Below are 21,495 nucleotides of genomic sequence, written 5' to 3'. Positions count from 1 at the left end.
TCATAATGAAAACAATGCTACAATGGACTAGTTGCACGGGGCCGCCATTTTGGATTTTCAATCAGTGAGTGTACGCATATAGACTTCCAGTTTCACTTTGTTGTTTATAGAATCTGTTATATCACTTAAAACAACTAAGATATATAGTACAATCACATGAGCCAATGTCATTTAAATGCATGCATGCATGTGTTAGAATAGATTAACGAACTCGTGGTGCATAAGCATATACAAAGACAACAATGCCTTTAAATATGCAACTACGATTAGAGTTGTCTGCATAAAATGCCTTGTGAACATTGACACGTTTGCCCCGTTATAAATTTATTTCCATATTTCTCAATTCTGAGCATAAATTTTCACTTACCTACATTGCTCCATCAATATGATCACATAGCTACTCTTTCCATAAATTATTTTTTAGATAAAAACAAGGGCCGTGAAAAGATTGCGATTAGTTTACATTTTTAACTGTAGCACAAACAGTTTAGGTATCTTACGTTTTTTTTTTACCCGTAGTAAAATAAGTTTTCTGTTGCTTAGACGAGACTTATGCAACAAATGCTCTTTACTCGTCTCACTTGAACTAAATAAATGCAGTAATTAATAGAAACGCACAGGGGAAATACAAACACTGAAAATTATGCATTTGAATTACATTGGCTACTAATAATACAGTTAGCGATAATAATGTTACCAAATAAAGTTACTAAAGCATACACTGAGTCCATATCATATTCTCATGTTTATTTATCTCTGTTGAGGATTGATGCTTCAGTTGACAATAGCAAACATTAAATCTTCATGATGGTCCAGTGTTGTTCCACGCAGTTTTTGAGCCATTTAGTTCCCCAGCTGTCAGAACAAAATCAGGAGATATATTACATACTTGAGTGTTTTGTATGGATAAAGAGATCCCTATGGAGCCTGAACCACATAATCAACAGGAGAAAGATTAAAAGTCAAAGATCGTGTATCTCCGTGTATTTCGTTGAATTTCCACACAGAGGTAACGTTACACAATAATATAACAAGGATTTCTTTCGTCTCTGATAGGCCACCATCTTCTATTTAATTAAAAAAATTCTATTATATCGAGCCAAGTTTCATATTTAAGTTTCTCCCAGCACCAAATGCAAGCGTCGCTACGACCAGACGGGCACGAGCGGAAGTAACCATGCGCACAGTCGCATCGCCGCAGCTCACGGCGCCATCTTGTGCACCTAGTCCATAACTTCATACGGAAGCTTGTTTCTGCCACAGAAAACATAAACATAAATATACATACACATATATACATATATACAATTTTGGGTTGTATATATGTATATATACGCCACAATGTTGGAACGTTTTTTTAAAATTTGAATAAAACGAAAACTAAAAGACTTTCAAATCACATGAGCCAATATTTTATTCACAATGGAACATAGATAACATAACAAATATTTAAAGGGAGACATTTTACACTTTTATCCACTAAATGAGCTAATTTCAAATTTGATGTATGCTACAGGTCTCAAAAAAGTTGGCACGGGGGCAACAAATGGCTGAAAAAGCAAGAAATTTAGAAAAGATTCAGCTGATGAAGATGTCTTAGGATGTCTTAGAGAGGCAAAGATGGGCAGAGCTGTGAAAGAGTGTGTAAAAAGATTGTGGAATACTTTAAAAACAATGTTCCTCAATGTCAAATTGCAAAGGATTTGCAAATCTCATCATGTACAGTGCATAACATCATCAAAATATTCAGAGAAACTGGAGAAATCTCTGTGTGTAAGGGACAAGGCCTTTATTGGATGCCCGTGGTCTTCGGGCCCTCAGACGATACTGATTGTGTCTATCACATTACTAAATGGGCCCAAGAATACTTCCAGAAACCACTGTCAGTAAACACAATCCGCCGTGCCTTCTGCAGATGCCAACTAAACCACTGTCAGTAAACACAATCCGCCGTGCCTTCTGCAGATGCCAACTAAACCACTGTCAGTAAACACAATCCGCCGTGCCATCTGCAGATGCCAACCAAAGCTCTATCATGCAAATAGGAAGCCATGTGTGAACATGGTCCAGAAGTGCCGTCGTGTCCTGTGGGCCAAGCCTCATTTAAAATAGACTGTTTCAAAGTGTATATATATAAACACAGACACACAAGTTTTAGTAATTTTGTGTTTTTTGTCATTTCTATTCATTTTTTTAATGAGTCAAGTCAAGTCACCTTTATTTATATAGCGCTTTTTACAATGTAGATTGTGTCAAAGCAGCTTTACATTGATAACTAATACATTATTTTGACTGCACAGCAGCTCTTAAAGAATAGTGTGAATGCAGGCGGATCATATCAAATGTCAGGTGTCCCCAACTAAGCAAGCCAAAGGCGACAGCGGCAAGGAACCCAAACTCCATAGAGTCTATATTTTGTATTAATTTTATGTTTAAAATTACCATTTTTATTTATTTATTTTAGTACAAAAATGTTAAACTAAATGAAAATGAGATGGACAGGACAGGACAGTGTTTCTTCAGTAAGATGCAGATGTGAGTTATTCCATAAATTAGTTGTTTCATATTCATATTGTGATGCTCTTATAATAACAGCACAAGCTCATAAAGCATCCAACAAATGACATGAAAATCATCTGTGTGGTCTTTTCAGGACAGCATGATTTGCCTACATTGAAATCTGCAGTGTGTGTGTGTGAGTGTGTGTGTGTTTGATGGTGTCGTGCTGCAATTGCTTTTCTTTGCTGCTTCTGTCCTGAAATGACTTTGCTCTGTCTCTCACCCCTCCCTCACCCATCTCTCTCTCTCTCTCTGTCTGTAACTGTAGCTGGTCTCTGTGAGACGTATAGATGCAGCATTGATTTCTTTCAGCATGCAAACACTGGCACAGCTGCAGTCGCACTTGTTGAGTTCAGACCGGGAGACGGACGCAGGCGAAAGCTTTGTCACTTACACGGAAAACTCCGAAACTCCGATCAGGTCAGCCGTCTGTGAGCGAGTGATGGACAGAGAGACAGACTGCGCTTCAGTTGTTGTTCCTGGAAATGTGCTGCGCTGTTTCCCAAGAGCGGAACTTCAGTGTTTGTCATTGTTGATACTGTGGAGTGTGTGTGACGGTGTGATTACTGAGTGTGTGTGTGTGTGTGTCTGATCAACGCTCAGAGCTCAAATGTGTTTATCAGCTGATGTCGAGGCCATTCAGAGCTTCTTTACTGGTGTCCATTTCTCGTGGTCAACCAGTATGTTGCCAATACTGATATATCGGATGGTATTTGACTTTTTTCAATTACTGGCATCGGCCGTTAAGTTTTTCTATTTGCCGATAAGAGTCATGAGCAGGACTTTTATTTTGACATCGCTGAGATCGGCAGTGCGTTTCTCCGTTTTCATTAGTTTACTCTCTCTGTTTAACCGTTCTGTTTGATAATAGAAAGGCAAGTGCTATAATAATAATTTTCTCATATACGTCGACATTCAGCAAATATGCATTTATATCATTTAATCAAGTCTTTGAATATCTAAAATATTTAATTGTACAAACCTTGCCAACTTTTATGTCATATTCATGGTTTACTGTATGTAAAATTAGCGTTAGCGCAGGCTTACACCGTTTACAGTGCCTTTGACTTTTTATATTATCTTTCTTCCTTTTTTAACTATTTCTTTATTCATGAAAATAAAAAGTTCCTGTCTGAAGTATAAATCTGTTTATTTTACAGATTTATTTATCAAGTTCAAATGATTTTTTAATTGATTTATTTTCAAAAGATTTATTTCAAAATTATTTTAATAACAAGGTTCCTGTGAGTGTTATTTTATATGCTTTTATTTAATTTTTTTTAATTTTTTTTTTAATATTTCCCTTTTTTAAAGTAAATAAGTCTGTATTGTTTTTATCTTTATTTCAGTTTGAGTTATTTTAGTACATTAATTTACAACTTAATGAAAATGAGAAATGTTGCCTTGGCAACTAGATGAAGTTAAAAAATATATATTTTTTAATATTTTATTTTATTTAAGTGTTTATATTAATGTTTATTTCATATTTTAGGTTAGTTTTAATTTTTATATTTACAGTCCACTTCAGAATTATTGGCACCCTTGTTAATATGATCAAAGGGGCTTTGAAAATAAATCTACATTGTTTATCCTTCAGAATCTTGGGAAAAGGATGTTGCAATAATTGGATGCCAACATGAACTAGAGGAAAACATTCCCCACTTTCAATTGTTTTACTTGAATGATATGTTAAAATTTTTTGAATGAAAGTTCAAAAGGATTATCAATGCAGATTTATTTTCACAGCCGCCTTTGCTCATATTTACCAAGAGTTTTATTTTTTATTTTTAAATATGCATATTTATTCATTTTTATCTCATTTTTAGTATTGTATTTTATATATATATATATATATATATAAGTTATTGTTTATTTTATATTTTGAATAAGTTTTTGTTTATATTTCCCATTTTCATTATCATTTTACTTCAAGGCTTAGCAATTTTCTTGTTTTTGTCATTTTTATTATTTATTTATTTTTTTTAAATGTCTATAGTTTTATTAATTTATATTCGTTTCAGTTTTAGTTATTTTAGTACCCTCAGTTACAACTAAATGAAAATGAGTTGGCAACTAGCTGAAATAAAATAAGTAGCTTAAATATATGAATATATTGTGTTTTATTTCAGTTAATGTTTATTTAATGTATTTTTCAATTAGTTTTAATTTTTATGTTTCCCATTTTCATTCTAATTTTACTTGAAGTACAAAAATTACTCAAACTAGAATCAAAAACTATAGTCATGTTTAAAAAAAAAAACTAATAAAAATGACAAAAAGAATAGAATTACTAAAACTTTAAGTTGAATCTAAATTAAATGTCTTGGGAACTAGCTAATTTAAAAAAAAAAATAATAATAATTTTCAGTATTTCATTTGAATGTTTCAATGTTTCTTTGATTGTCAAGTAACAGAAATGGGTTTAGTTTGAACTCTAACCCTGGTCAGGATACCATCTAACCCTGTCATTCTCCGTCTAACAGTGTGTCCGTTTCTCTCTCTGCGTGTCTCTGTGCAGATGACCCTCTCGCCGACTCTGTCGACGGTGTGAACGCGGGCCGTCATGTCCCAGATGCTCCACATGGAGATCCCCAACTTCGGCAGCATGGTGCTGGGCTCTCTGAACGAGCAGCGCCTGCAGGGCCAGTACTGCGACGTCTCCATCGTGGTGAAGGGCCAGGCGTTCAAGGCCCACCGCGCCGTGCTGGCGGCCAGCAGCCTGTACTTCCGCGACCTGTTCAGCGGCAGCAGCAAAGCGCAGTTCGAGCTGCCGTCCTCCGTCACGCCGGCCTGCTTCCAGCAGATCCTGGGCTTCTGCTACACGGGGAAGCTGACCATGGCGGCCAGCGAGCAGCTGGTGGTGATGTACACGGCCGGATACCTGCAGATCCAGCACATCGTGGAGCGCGGCATGGACCTGATGTTCAAAGCCAACTCTCCGCACTGCGACTCGGCCACAGCCGCCATGGACGAGCCCAACTCGGGCCCGCAGAGTCCCAGCAACAACCCGCTGGTGCCGTCGGTGTGGTCGCCCTCGCTGCCATCCCGCAGGATCAAGCTGGAGGAGCCGCCGGTGAAACGGGCCGACGGGACGCGTCCGGGTCGAGGTGCTTCGCTCTTCTGTGCTGGAGCGGCGGGCACATTCGTACCCGGAGCGTCAGCGTATCTCGGAGAGCGCTCTAGTCCAGGAGCATCGAGCCTCCCAACCACTGACAGCCCCACGTCATACCAGAACGAAGACGAGGAGTTCGAGGAAGAGCCCTTTGACGCAGAGGAAACCTACAGCCAGCTGTGCGGCCGCTCCGCCAACCCTTACGGAAGTAAACCCAGTTTCTTTCCCACTCTTTCTGGTGATTTGAATGACAAATTATATTATCCAATGCCATTTTTGTCAAGGTGAAAAACAGATGCTTTGAAAAGAGATAACGAGAAAGTCAAAAAGCACAGTAAAATGTGTATATATATGAGCAATATCACACTCGTAGCTGTGCGATATGGCTGTATATCAGCATGGCTGTGAATCGGCTGTAGGTATTAATCACACTGTGCTGATATACAGCCATATCGCACGGCTACGAGTGTGATATTGCGTTTATACAGCAGTTCGACGGCACGAGTGTGTAAATAAGAAAGAAACCATTATGGAGTATCTTTAAAACCCTCTTTTGCGCCTGAGCGAGCATTACCTGTGTCTGATATAACATTCATTCTTCAGGTCGATCTCCATAATATTATATCCATTATAAAAAATCATTTGAATGTCTGCTGAGGAAAGCGATATCTTTACAGTTAAGGAAATTTCCAATAACATCCCTAAAACAACATCCTTCGTTTACAAGAGTCAATTTAAAAGTCTCTTGCGACTGATTCATTCACACGTAAAGTTTTCTCAATACCAAATATAACATATTTATATAAAATAAATTTATTGAACAACAAAATTTAAATGAACAACAATAGCCATTATAAATGACAATAGGAAATAAACACAATTGTACAATTCATTCAAAGGTACAAAAGCAGGATGTGAGTTAAATATAGCTTTAATATTAAATTATTACATTTAACAAAGCTCAATTTGATTAGCTCAGGAACAAGTAATAGATTAATAAGACCAAAGATTGCCCGTTTTATGTACCTAAACTTAATTATATCTCATGTTTAACCACTGTAAGACACAGCAGCAAATCCCTGAAGCACTGGCCGAGATGAAGCTGTTCTCAGCGGGTACTCGAGCACTGAACGACCGCTGACGGCCTGGAGCTCACATCTCCGAAAACATCTAAACAAATTGTAAAATAGATGCTATGATTAAATATGAATCACATATTTCAGGTCTAAACAACTACATTCTCGCCTAAAAACTCTTTGTTCGTGGTACAGTCTTTGTAAAAATATGGTGGATCTGCTCAGACACCAGTCAAATGTTTGTTTGTTTTTTTAAAGAAATTGTTTGTATGCCTCAAGGATGCATTCAATTGATCAAAAGTGACAGTAAAGATATTTATAATGTTACAAAACGATTCTATTTCAAATAAATGCTGTTCTTTAGAACTTTCTATTCATCAAAGAATCCTGAAAAATAAAATGTATCATGGTTTCCACAAAAATTCCACCAGGTTTCACCATTGATAATAATCATAAATGTTTCTTGAGCAGCAAATCATCATATTAGAATGATTTCTGAAGGATCATGTGACACTGAAGACTGGAGTAATGATGCTGAAAATTCAGCTTTGATCACAAGAATAAATTACACTTTACTATATATTCACATAGAAAACTGTTTTTTTTTTTTAAATTGTAATAATATTTCACAATTTTTACTGTATTTTTGATCAAATAAACACAGCCTTGGTGAGAAAAAGAGACTTCTGTCAAAAACATCTTTTCAAAGCACTTTTCACTACTAAACCATAGATTACAGACTCATTTCTTTGTGTCAGCGTGTGAAGTTGTCTAGACAATTTTAAGTAGAGGAGAGTCGGGTAAGATGAGCCAGAGCCAAAAGTAAAATTTGATACACCTAATTATATTTCAGAGCTGTGTTTAATGTGAAGGTCCCAATCCATCCTTGAGCTTACAAATGATTCTTTTTTTAACGACTGGCAGAATTTGAGCTGTCAAAACGGCTGTAATGAGACATAAAACAGGCTGCGAAGAGAAGTGTGAACATTGGGCAGACGAGACGTCTGTTTAACTGTGATAGCAGAGACGAGTGCTAAAGATAACCTGATGTTATTGTACAGAACATCTTTCTCCAGAAAGCACTCGTTCAAAAGCATGAAGCGAATCATTTATATAATTAGAGGTTTATTTTTAGGAAGTGGTGCTAATAAATCACATATCAAAACATATTAATAACCCATTTCACTTTTAAAACTCATCAACCCTGATACATTCAAAAGGTTACGGGATTGAAGATCAGTAAAAAAAATATAGCTGCAAGCATCGATGACGGGCCCAAGCCCCGGCGCCACGCCACCCCGGTTGCTTAAGGAAACGTGCATGGTGGGCAACATACAAAATTATTTTAATTTAAATCAAACGATGATTTTACACGATATGAGAGACTTTTTCCCTTTTATTGTCATTAATTTAATCCCTCATCATGGCAACACTGTTCGAGATATCCTATAATCATTCGCTTCTTCAGTGTCTTTGTGGTGACTGTAGGTAAGAATAACCCTCCCCAACTTTTGTCAAAAGGTGGCGCTATAGTGCCCCTCCTCCCTGCCCATTTCTAAGGCTTTGCCCATGTCTACTGGCTGACAACTTTGACATGTGTGTTGAGTTTCATGAAATTTGAAGCATGCTAAGAGACTCAAAAACACCCAAGAATGTTATTAAAGTTCTATGTGTTGCCATGGCAACAGTATTTAAGATATCAAGAATCCTTTCACAAGTCTACATCTTCTATGCCTTGACATTATTCTAAATTTGAAGCGAATCAGGTAAAAATTAGAGGGCAATTTCAAAGGATTTTGAAAGTGACACACTTCCTGCTGCCAGTTGGTGGTGCTATGACTTTGACTCACAATAGTCACATCCATGTGATCGGATTCCTACAACGAACACATGGCTGAAGTTTCATCAAAATCAGTCCACGTTTGCAGAAGTTATAACACACTTTCTGTTTCCCTTTTTCCTGCCATAAATTAATTTCAACGCCACGGCCAAACCATTTGAGATATCCAAAATCTGTCCGCAATTTAGCATCCTCAATGTCTTGTCTTCATGCTGACTGAGTTTGGTGGTGATTGGATGATTCCCCTAAGAGAAGTATATCAAATTCCAGAGCATGTGTTTATCTAACAACCCTAAATAGCCGACTTCCTGTAGCGCTGTCGTATGACTGAACGTTGTTCGGCTGATGAGATCTATAACTGTATGAAGTTTGGTTATTGTAGGTGAAAATGGGTGCACTACAGAGCCCTTCAAATACAACCATATAAAAGGGAGTGCCACAGAGCCCCCCTACGATGGCCGACGATTCCTATGTGTGTGCGAAGTTTTAAGAGTTTTTGAGCATGTTAAGGGACCCAAAAGTGCCTGAAAGTTCGGGGGGAAAAAAGCTTACCTAAGGAAACAATAGGGCCTTCGCCCCTTCAGGGCTTGGGCTTTAATAATGCCTAAATTAGCAAATTAGTTTTCATGTACTTTGTAAGTTGAAATATTAAGCTTTATGAGACTAATATATCAGTGCAAAATTGTGCAAATTAATTTAAAGACATTTATTTATATGTAGTTTGCGCCAAGATCAATCATTTTAAAAATGTATTAAGCTTTATGATGCCAATATAAGTATAAAAAAACATGGTCAGGAATAAAATTCTGATGGCAATTACTCAAATATGAAATTATAAAATCCCCCAGCCTAAGTTCATCCTTTTTTGCCCAAAAAATACAAAAAAGGAACAATTTTATGTCATTAAAAGCTAAATTTAGGTCGAATCTTTTTCCATGCAAAGAAAATCCAATGATGTTCCAATAAAAAACATCTTTTTGTTGTAAAAGTTATGATTTGCGTACTAAACCCAGTCCAGTAAATACAGTGATGGATAGTTCAGTTTGCAGTTTATTTCATCAGCAGTAAGTCATGAAGACAGTTTCCTGAGAATGAGCCTGAGTTTAGGGAGTCAGGGTTTGAAAAAGGTGCAACTGAAAGCTCAAATCCTTCTGGATATGAAGTAACATGCTGGTCTATTGTCTGCTGTGTGTTATCAGTTTGATTTGACTGTAGACCTGCTTCATTATTGCATAGAGACGGCCGTACAGGAGCTCATATCATGCATCTGTCGGTAAAGTCACACTGAACTCACTGCAGGTCTCGTCCGGCACTCGGGCGTCAGAGATTGTGAAATGCACTCTGTCTGTAATCAGTTAGCACTCTAGAGGGTCACATTGTAGGTTATTTGAGAGATCTTTGTGTGTGTGTGTGTGTGTGTGTGTGTGTGTGTGTGTGTGATTGTTGAGTGTCAGTTTAAGGACTGAAGGACAAATGGAAAGCAGAACTTTTCGTGGCAGTGCAGAGCTTTGAGTTGAGGCAATCTGATGCATCAAGGAAGCGAAAGAGCAGGTTCTTTCCCTGAATAAAGTCACTGTAAAAGACAATTGGTAACACTTTTAAGCCGGTCTCATTTGTTGACAATGCATGAGCTAACATCAACTAACAATGAGCGATATGTTTAACAGCATTTATGAACCTTTGTTAAGGTTCGTTAATAAAAATGTTCATGTTAGTTCACTGTACAGTAATTAAAGGGTTAGTTCACCCAAAAATGAAAATTCTGTCATTTATTACTCACCCTCGTGCCGTTTTACACCCATAAGACCTTCGTTAATCTTCAGAACACGAATTAAGGTATTTTTGATGAAATCCGATGGCTCAGTGAGGCCTGCATAGCCAGCAATGACATTTGACATCGAGATCCATTAATGTACTAAAAACATATTTAAATCAGTTCATGTGAGTACAGTGGTTCAATATTAATATTATAAAGTGACGAGAATATTTTTGGTGCACTAAAAAAAACAAAATAACGACTTATATAGTGATGGCCGATTTCAGAACACTGCTTCAGGAAGATTCGGAGCGTTATGAATCAGCGTATCGAATCATGATTCAGATCGCATGTCAAACCGGCAAACTGTTGAAATCATGTGACTTTGGCGCTCCGAACAGCTGATTCGATACGCTGATTCATAACGCTCCGAAGCTTCCTGAAGCAGTGTTTTAATATTCACCAAAAATATTCTCGTGGCTTTATAATATTAATATTGAACCACTGTACTCGCATGAACTGATTTAAATATGTTTTTAGTACATTAATGGATCTTGAGAGAGGAAATGTCATTGCTGGCTATGCAGGCCTCACTGAGCCATCGGATTTCAACTAAAATATCTTAATTTGTGTTCCGAAGATCAACGAAGATCTTACGGGTGTAAAACGGGACGAGGATGAGTAATAAATGACAATATTTTCATTTTTGGGTGAACTAATCCTTTAATATTAAAGGGGTCCTTGATTATGATTTCACTTTAACTTGTTATGCTCACACAACATCTGCAAAGTTACGACGCTCAAAGGTCAATGCAAAGGGAGATATTTTCTTTTACAGAAATTGTATTTTAAGGACTACAACAAGCTTCCTGGGTTGGTGACATCACAAACTTTAACATTTATATAAATCCTGACAATCCTCATTTTGGCTGCGTGAGATTCTCCAACTTTGTTGTTGTTGTTGAGCTGTTAAAGCTCCGCCCTCTTCTGGAAAGATACAACTTTTGATTTTAATAATGTATTAATAAATGTTTAGATTGACATTAAGATTAATAAATGCTGTGGAAGTACTGTTCATTGTTAGTTCATGTTAACTAATGTAGTTAACAAATGTTAACAAATGAAACCGTAGTGCAGTGTGTTAAAAATTTCACTTCAGTTTAATCAGTCTAATCAAACTGACTGCACAAGTCATTTTAACTTTTTAAAATCTTGTCCAGTTGAATTTCGTGCACTGTTGGTCTAAAGTTTGAAATATTTAAAAGTTTTTAATGTTTTTAAAAGAAGTCTCTTCTGCGCACCAAGGCTGCATTTATTGGATTAAAAATACAGTAAAAACAGTGAAATTATATTACAATTTAAAATAACTGTCGTCTTCTGTAATATATTTTAAATGTAATTTATTTCTGTGATGCAAAGCTGAATTTTCAGCAACTTTGAAATTATATTAATGAGTTAAAGTAGCTAATGGAACATATGTTGGCATGACTTATTTATCAAATCAGTTTTTGTAGTGTGCAGAACAGGGCCTGAAACTCTTAGAAGTGATTTTGAGCAGCGATGCAATGCATCTGATGGTCTTTTCGACTGACAGATTTCCAATATTCCTTTCAAAACATCATTTGAGTTGACAGAAAGGCCTTTTGGTTTAATGTCGCTGTCACTCTGTCTCTTCCAGTGGCAGAGAAGCCTGAGATGGCGGTCATGCCCGTGTCGCTGGAGAACCGCTCCTGTGTGCTGATCCGCCGGGATCTGGTGGCACTGCCCGCCAGTCTCATCAGTCAGATTGGTTATCGCTGCCATCCCAAACTATACACTGAGGGAGACCCCGGAGAGAAGCTTGAACTAGTGGGAGGTTGGTGAAATCACTCATTTCCTTATGGTCAAAGACGGTGTTGGGGGTAACGCATTACAAATACTGTGCACTATGTAATCAGATTATGGATGTAACAAGTAATACATTACAAGTACTATGTATTTGGTAATCAGATTAATTTTTGATGTAACGAGTAAAGTAACACATTACAAATACTGTCCATTACGTAATCAGGTTACAGTTTTGATGCAAGGAATAAAGTAACACACTTTGCATTACATAATCAGATTACTTTTTGATGTAACAAGTAAAGTAACGCATTACAAATACTGTGCATAACATAATCAGGTTACGGTTTTGATGCAAGGAATAAAGTAACACTTTGCATTACATAATCAGATTACTTTTTGATGTAACAAGTAAAGTAACGCATTACAAATACTTTGTATTTTGTAATCAGATTAATTTTTGATGTAACGAGTTAAGAAGTAACATATTACAAATACTGTGCATTACGTAATCAGGTTATGTTTTTGATGCAAGGAATAAAGTAACACACTTTGCATTACATAATCAGATTACTTTTTGATGTAACAAGTAAAGTAACGCATTACAAATACTGTGCATAACATAATCAGGTTACGGTTTTGATGCAAGGAATAAAGTAACACTTTGCATTACATAATCAGATTACTTTTTGATGTAACAAGTAAAGTAACGCATTACAAATACTGTGCATTACGTAATCAGGTTATGTTTTTGATGCAAAGAATAAAGTAACACACTTTGCATTACATAATCAGATTTGATTTTTGATGTAACGAGTAAAGTAACACATTACAAATACTGTGCATTACATAATCAGGTTACGTTTTTGATGTAAGGAGTAATATAACGCATTACAAGTACTGTGTATTTTGTAATCAGATTACTTTTTGATGTAACGAGTAAAGTAACACATTACAAATACTGTGCATTACGTAATCAGGTTACAGTTTTGATGCAAGGAATAAAGTAACACACTTTGCATTACATAATCAGATTACTTTTTGATGTAACAAGTAAAGTAACACATTACAAATACTTTGTATTTTGTAATCAGATTAATTTTTGATGTAACGAGTAAAGTAACATTACAAATACTGTGCATTACATAATCAGGTTACGGTTTTGATGTAACAAGTAAAGTAATGCATTACAAATACTGTGTATTTTGTAATCAGATTAATTTTTGATGTAACGAGTAAAGTAACACATTACAAATACTGTGCATTACGTAATCAGGTTATGTTTTTGATGCAAGGAATAAAGTAACACACTTTGCATTACATAATCAGATTACTTTTTGATGTAACAAGTAAAGTAACGCATTACAAATACTGTGCATAACATAATCAGGTTACGGTTTTGATGCAAGGAATAAAGTAACACTTTGCATTACATAATCAGATTACTTTTTGATGTAACAAGTAAAGTAACGCATTACAAATACTGTGCATTACGTAATCAGGTTATGTTTTTGATGCAAAGAATAAAGTAACACACTTTGCATTACATAATCAGATTTGATTTTTGATGTAACAAGTAAAGTAACGCATTACAAATACTGTGTATTACATAATCAGGTTACGTTTTTGATGTAAGGAGTAATATAACGCATTACAAGTACTGTGTATTTTGTAATCAGATTACTTTTTGATGTAACAAGTAAAGTAACGCATTACAAATACTGTGCATTACGTAATCAGGTTATGTTTTTGATGCAAAGAATAAAGTAACACTTTGTATTACATAATCAGATTTGATTTTTGATGTAACAAGTAAAGTAACACATTACAAATACTGTGCATTACATAATCAGGTTATGTTTTTGATGTAAGGAGTAATATAACGCATTACAAGTACTGTGTATTTTGTAATCAGATTACTTTTTGATGTAACAAGTGAAGTAACATTACAAATACTGTGCATTCCGTAATCAGGTAACGTTTTTTATATAAGGTGTAAAGTAATGCATTACAAGTACTGTGTATTTTGTAATCGGGTTACTTTTTGATGTAGCAAGAAACAGTGCACAGTATTTGTAATGTTTCTTGTTACATCAAAAAGTAACCTGATTACATAGTGCACAGTATTTGTAATATGTAATCAGGTTACTTTTTGATGTAAGGAGTAAAGTAACGCATACTTTACATAATCAGATTACTTTTTTGGTGTAACAAGAAACATTACAAATACTATGCACTATGTAATAAGGTTACATTTTTGATGTAATGAATAAAATAATGCATTACAAGTACTGTGTATTTTGTAATCAGGTCACTTTTTGATGTAACAAGTAAAGTAACATTACAAGTACTGTGCATTACATAATCAGATTACTTTTTTGATGTAACAAGTAAAGTAACGTATACTTTGCATTACATAATTCGATTTTTTTATTAAAGAAGTAATGCATTACATGTATTGTGCATTAGACAATCATTAGGTTTTTTTATGTAACGAGTAAAGTCACACGTTACTTTATAAATGTACACATTAATATTTGAGTTACTTTTTAAAAAAAATTAATGCAGGCTACTTTTAGTTTAATTAATTTGCTTTAACATTTTTTAAACTACTGAATTTAAATCCTCTCTCTTTTCCAAAACGTAATCACTTAGACATGTGCATCTGTGCGCAGGAACAGACAGACAGTACAGTAATACCAAAACATGTTACTTTAAATTTTGTAATAAAAAGACTAGGTAACAGTAGGTAATGTTAAGAGATACTTACACTTTAAGTAACTTGTCAACTACCAGTCATTAATGTATTAGTAGACTCTTAGGTTAGGGTTCGGGTTAGTAGAATAAAGTTGATGCACTTGCAAAGTTATTTATAGTCAGTAGAATTTCTGTTGAGGAGCATCAAAATAAAGTTTTAGCAGATATTAAGCAGATTGTCCACTAATACTCAATTAATACACTAATTAGGTTAGGTGACATGTAGTTGAAAAGTTAGTAGAATGTCTAAAGTGAACCATCAAAATAAAGTGTTACCAAAAAAAAAAAAAAAAACGCCTGCAATTTCTGGATGAGAGCAAAACTCTAAAAAAAAAAAAATGGTTGATGATTTAGTTTACTTTAAATCATTTTCACTAATAAATAAATGAAAATAATAAATTAAATCATACAAATCAAAGAACATACAATTCATACAAAGAATTTTGAACCTGGCTTTATCCAATATTCACATTTTTGTTCTGGAAATGTATGCAAATGAGGGCATATTTAATTAGATAGTAGCTCATTTGCATATTTAAATATAACATTTAAGAAAACTTGTAATACAAAAACAATTTATTTTCACCTTATTGGCGTTCCTGATGTTCTTGATGAGCTGATAGTCCAGTGTTGTTGATTGTTGTTGTGTTCAGGCACAGGTGTGTTCATGACCAGAGGTCAGCTGATGAACTGCCATCTGTGTGCCGGCGTCAAACACAAGGTGCTGCTGCGGAGGCTCCTCGCTACCTTCTTTGACAGGTTTGTGACATCACACCGAAACGACCGCTGTCTGCAATGGGTGTAACGGTTTGGGTATTCCTATTGAAAACCTTCGTTACGGGTCTTTTGTTTCGGTGCACATGTGTACCGAACAAATGCAGCGTTGCTTTAATCGTTGTATGTGCGGAACTTCTGTTATAAAGTCAGAATTGCGAGTTATAAAGTCAGAAGTGTGTGATATAAAGTCAGAATTAATTTTTTTATCATTTTATAATGTTTCTTAAGGTGCACTCATAATGATTTTTACATTAAAAATTGTCATAATTTAGAAAATATAAGGCCATTTACTACCCTGGTTTTAGCCTCTGATTTGAACACTCTGTTTTAAGGGGCGTGTCTACTGTGAGACTTCAATGTGAACGCCCACTGCTGTGATTGGCTAACATCTTTGCATATTACACATAGAGCTCTTTCGAACAAATAATGCTCTACTGAGAGATTCACATACTGTAGTTCAAAATACAGTGCACAGCATAAATGAGTACACCTCCTCTGAAACTTCTGAAAGTCAGCAATTACTCAGTTACTTAGAAGACATGTTAGTGTTCTTTAGAGATATAATGTTCCAGCAAGTCTGCTTAATCAATTACTAAAGAAGCATGTTAAAATTATTCAGGAAAATAAGATTTTCTTATCAAGGTGATAAAATGTTGCTTAGCAAAAATGAGTACACCCACCTAAATGTTACTAAGTAAAACGAAATAAAAAAAATTCTGGTGTAAGTTTAAGGAAATGTTTGATCAACAGATAAGTATGTTGAACCAAAACATTTAAAGAGAAGTAATTTCTATATTATATAGCCCACTGAATCATTCTCAGACTTAATGCTGTCAACATGGAAGCACTTGGGAGAGAACTGTGGTACAAGAGGATTACCAAATCATTTAAGTGTGAAAATATAGCAAAAGTAACACAGAAATTCAAAAACAATGGACTTGTGACAAGGCCCCTGAAAAAATCAGGCCTTCATTTTAAGCTTTCATTTAGGGATGAGGGATTTTTTTGCTAGACAAAGAGCAGGAGAAATCCCAAGCGAGTGTCTCAGAGCCAGCAAAAGCTATGAAAAGAGTGACTGTTGATCTCACAGAGTAAGATACAGCCTGCAGAAATGACATGCATGCTTGTTGTTCTCACTGGAACTACCCACTGTAGCCAAAGCACAATAAAGTCAGTTAGCCATTTCCAAAGCCCATATTTACAAATTATAGACTCTGGGAATCAATACTCTGGTCTCATGAGACCAAATCAATCATTTTGGATCTAACAGCATCAGAAATGTTCTGGTGTTGCTAGAGGAGGAGTATGGAGAGAAGTGCCTGATTCCCACAGTAAAGTTCAGGGGTAGTAAAGCTCTTATATAGGGATGTATGAGTGCTGAAGGTGTGAGGGAGTTGTGCTTTATCAATGCTGTCATGAATTCACACACCACTGTGTAATTTAATACACAAACTTGAAACAGAAGATGTTACCCTTTCCTCATTCCCTGCATTGTTGGGCATTTTTCAACATGACAATGTGGATATGCATTCTCCCAAAGTGAAAAACCTTCTGTGGACATGTATTTCACCAAATCTTAACACTCTTGAGCGCCTGTGGGGGATTCTGTAGAGACGAGTTGAGATTAAAGATCAGGGCATTTGAGGAGCTCATCATCCAGGAGTTAAACAGGACAGATTTGTCATGAACTTGTTCACTCCGTGCAAGAAGGGTCAGAGCAGTATATTCAAAATTATGGAGTGCTAGAATATTATACATTTGTTGAATTAAATCAAGGGTGTACTCATTTCTGCAATCCTTCATTTAAACAAAATTGGCTAATTTACTTATTTTATGGCTATTAATGACACACATTTCACAGTTTTCATTATGCATATGTTTAATACATTTTAGTTTTGCCATCTTTCCATGAATTGTTTTGGTGATCATAAAGAAAATACATCTTTTTGTATTTGTTCAGAGGGGGTGTACTCATTTATGCTGTGCACTGTAAATAAGAAATTTCCTAGCATTAGGATCCTTTGGAAGGTGATGTTATTTTTAGTCCAGTGATCCGGAATCACTGTATCACGTTGATCTGATTCTCGAAATGAGTCGTTTCATTAAAAGCAGTTTTTGGACTAACAAGGAAGTTTTGAGTTCTGTAACTTGACCTCTTATACTGCTGTACCGAAAACAAGGTACCGAACCGTGACTTTTTACATACACGTCATTCATCTGAAGTGCAAGTATATGAGATATTGAGTGTTTTCTCATTGCTTTCTGTTTGTTGAACCTGCAGAAACACATTAGCAAACAGCTGTGGGACGGGGATCCGATCTTCAACCAGCGACCCCAGCCGAAAACCACTGGACAGTCGAGTCCTAAACGCTGTCAAACGTACGTCACGCTCTATATGTCATGAGTCAACATTCATAATCCACCATTCATTCATGTTATGAGGAAACATTTTGTATTCACTCTCCTAATAACGTTCTTTTTCTTTCAGTTTACTGTCAGAACTTTGCTCCCAACTTTAAGGAAAGTGAGATGAACGTCATCGCCGCTGACATGTGCACCAACGCGCGCCGCGTACGGAAGCGCTGGCTTCCCAAGATCCAGTCCATGCTGCCGGATGGGATGGAGGTCTATCAGGGCTCGTCCGCGGCCGTGAGTCTGGGTGTCGGCGGGCTGCCGGTGGGCGTTCAGCTGCCCTTCGAGCCTGACTTCAAGAACCTGCTTCCCTCGGGCCTGAATCTGGAGCAGCGGCTCTACGCCGAGCGCAAGGAACCCGTGAGGACTCATTTGCCGATGGATAGCGGTGAGGATCTTCCCGGCGAGGAGGAGGACGAGGAGGAGGAAGCCCAGACCGACAGTGCTGAGGGGACGTTGGGGGCGGGGCCTGTCAAGCCTGGAGCTGAGGGCGGGGCCTCTGTGGCCACACCCCCTGAGCAGCAGCAGCAACAGGAGGAGGAAGAGGAGGAGGAGTTTGCAGACGGCCTGAGAATAAACGGGAAGTGAGCGGAGCAGACGGCTTCCTTATTGACTCCGGAAACCACCTTTCAGTTCATATCCACCGTGTGAATACATGCTGAAGGGAAGAATCTGTGTATTCAGAAAGCCAAACACACACAGGCATCGCTCGTGAAGAAACACTTACCTGTTCAGTTATCCTGGAAACTAGTATTTCAAGTTGAAAGTCATCTGGACAGTGTCATTTACTCCAGAGAGCAGAAGTCGTGTGACGAAGCTGCGGGTGACCTTCATTGTGAAACATAATATTACGTTTTGCATGTTCCGTTCTTGAGATCACTTTGCCATAAATATAGCAGTGAATCTCGCAAAAGCATGACCAGATCACATTACGCCCCAAAAAACAGAACTTTTGCAACAAGAAATGAAGCCTCATTCAAATAAATAGCCCAGTTTACATGTTTGTAATCAGATTGATGACTGAAAAGCCTCATGTAAACATCTGACTGAACTCAACTGTTGTTTGCAATACATGTAAACAAATATGTGAATCGGATTGTAATGTTTAGGGTTCATATAAACATAAAATCCTAGAATCTTAAATCCGATTGGATTCATTCCAGTGCATGTAATCATACCCATTATTTATGACAGTTAAGCCCCTAAAATTATAGAAATATATAAATAAATAAACTATTAAGAAATAATTACTAGTAATTGTTATAATATATATATAGTAGTGGCCAAAAGTGGGAGATACTTGTTTTTAATAATCCCACAAGTTTGATTAAAGCATCAAAATATTTTGTATTTTTTAGATATGAGGGAAGAACTTGTTTAAGGTATTTATCTGACAAAATTATTTGGCAAAACTACAGCTACACGTTTTATTTTACCATCCAAAAAAAAGGTCAGCACATTTTGTCATGTTTCATTGCATTATTATCACAAATAAAACAATCGACTACAAGCACAACTATGCAATATTATTACAAAACCTTTAATAATATTTGAATAAAGGGTGAAGATATATACATCACTTTTGGCCACTACTATACATTTCTTCTATGGAAGTAAACTAATGCCATATGTTTTTGAAATAAAAAGCTTGTTGAATTGCTACTTGCAAAAAATATGCATTGCATTAACTGTGCTTGTCTGTCTTTTAATGCATTGTATTTTTAGGGCTTGCATTGCGAAATGTTGAAATTTGAACCACTGAATTTGCGGACGTAAAATAAAATGGACAGAAAATTGCCTGCTGAATATTATAGGTTGTATTTTTAAACAGAATTAATATTTTGGAAGTGAAATCTGAAAGGTGAATATGGATTATTGATTTTTTTTTTTTACGATGAAAATGTGTGTGAATTGAAATATTCACAGCTTAAATATACAAACCATGTTGAATTTCAGCCCATAAAAATGCAAGCCTTAAAAATACAATGCATTAAAATACAAGCACACAAGTTAATGCAATGCATATTTTTTTCAAGGAGTGCAATTCAGCAAGCTTTTTATTTCAAAAACATATGGCATTATTTTACTTCCATATTGTTTTCATATTTATTTTTAAAGTACTGTATTAGAATCATTGATTAATGCAATTTGATGTAATTTTCATTAGAATAACGTCACAATGCAAACATAACATGGTGAAACGTGATCTGAGCATGTTATTTTGTGAGATTCATCTACTATCTGCGTTTAATAAAACTGAACTGATTCATTTCATGACAGTTAAGTGATGTTTCATGTCACTGCACAGTTTTTAAGTGCAGTAGTTTTGAATGCTTCCATCGTCTTTCAGATGCCTGCGCGTGTTTGACCGTCTGAACGCTCGCATGACGTCAGACACTCACAGAGACAAACGCACGCCGACGCTGCTAGAATGTGCGCTCACTTCCACCGCTTGCATGCCAAATCTGATACAAATTCACAGCCTTGATAAAATCTGCATCCCCAAAAACAAGCAGAAAAACTGCTACTGTTAATGTAAGGAAGGCGTCAGAGATGTGGGAACAGTCTGGAATCTAAGAGACAAGTTTTTCTGTACTGTAGACTGTTTAATGAACTCGCTGGCTTCTTCACATTTGCACTTGATGGGTTTAAGATGGCGACGAGCGGCACTAAGAGTGACGTTCGTGTCTCTGGGTGATTCTGTTCACGCAGGCTTTGCTTTACGTGCGAAGCGCTTCCTGTTCCCTATGTGTTTCTGACACATGCACTAGTCTAGAGGACACTAACAGAACAAGCCCTCCGGTCTACAGATGACACGATATGACAAAAACATGAAGTGATTCTCACCAAAATCACCAAATGATCTTTGGCCTTAAGAGACTCAAAATGTGTGTTGATGGAGGTTCTGCAGGAGCAGGGTTGGAAAGCACTTGATTTTTTTTGTGTGTGTGTGTGTGTGCGTTTTCTTCATGAAATATGTTATTTTGATTTACACTAGTGGTCAAAAGTTTGGAATATAGTTACGATTAAAAAAAAAAAAAAATTATTGTTGCCAAGGCTGCATTTATTTGATTTAAAAACAGCAAAAATTGTGAAATATTATTACAGTTTAAATCAGCTGTTTTCTATGTGAATATATTGTAAACTGTAATTTATTTCTGTGATCAAAGCTGAATTTTCAGACTCCAGTCTTCAGTGTCACATGATCCTTCAGAAATCATTCTAATATGCTGATTTGCTGCTCAATTATTATTAATATATATATATATATATATTTGGAAAGTGTGATACTTTCAGAAAAATGTTCAAAGGAAATATTTAGCATCATTATAAATGCCTTTACTGTCACTCTTGATCAATTTAATGAATCCTTACTTAAATT

The 21,495-nt window shown here is 36.1% G+C and overlaps 1 protein-coding gene across 3 annotated transcripts in view; it reads left to right on the top strand.

Annotated features, from left to right (window-relative positions):
* LOC125267868 (nucleus accumbens-associated protein 2) overlaps positions 1 to 19,552 on the top strand; it is a 47,004-nt gene extending 27,452 nt beyond the window's left edge. Inside the window, exons 2-7 of one of the 3 annotated variants that reach the window (XM_048189897.1) lie at positions 2,828 to 2,979; positions 5,078 to 5,909; positions 12,022 to 12,198; positions 15,578 to 15,683; positions 17,983 to 18,080; positions 18,190 to 19,552. In XM_048189897.1, coding sequence (XP_048045854.1) covers positions 5,123 to 5,909; positions 12,022 to 12,198; positions 15,578 to 15,683; positions 17,983 to 18,080; positions 18,190 to 18,701 — 1,680 coding nt within the window. In that variant the 5' untranslated portion in view covers positions 2,828 to 2,979; positions 5,078 to 5,122 and the 3' untranslated portion in view covers positions 18,702 to 19,552. The remainder of the gene's footprint in view (positions 1 to 2,827; positions 2,980 to 5,077; positions 5,910 to 12,021; positions 12,199 to 15,577; positions 15,684 to 17,982; positions 18,081 to 18,189) is intronic. The other 2 variants (XM_048189896.1, XM_048189898.1) reach the window with 2 other exon arrangements.
* The last annotated feature ends 1,943 nt before the right edge of the window (positions 19,553 to 21,495 follow it).

Source organism: Megalobrama amblycephala, linkage group LG4, assembly GCF_018812025.1.
Source record: "Megalobrama amblycephala isolate DHTTF-2021 linkage group LG4, ASM1881202v1, whole genome shotgun sequence".
Taxonomy (NCBI): Eukaryota; Metazoa; Chordata; class Actinopteri; order Cypriniformes; family Xenocyprididae; genus Megalobrama; species Megalobrama amblycephala.
This window is presented reverse-complemented; position numbering and strand designations above follow the sequence as displayed.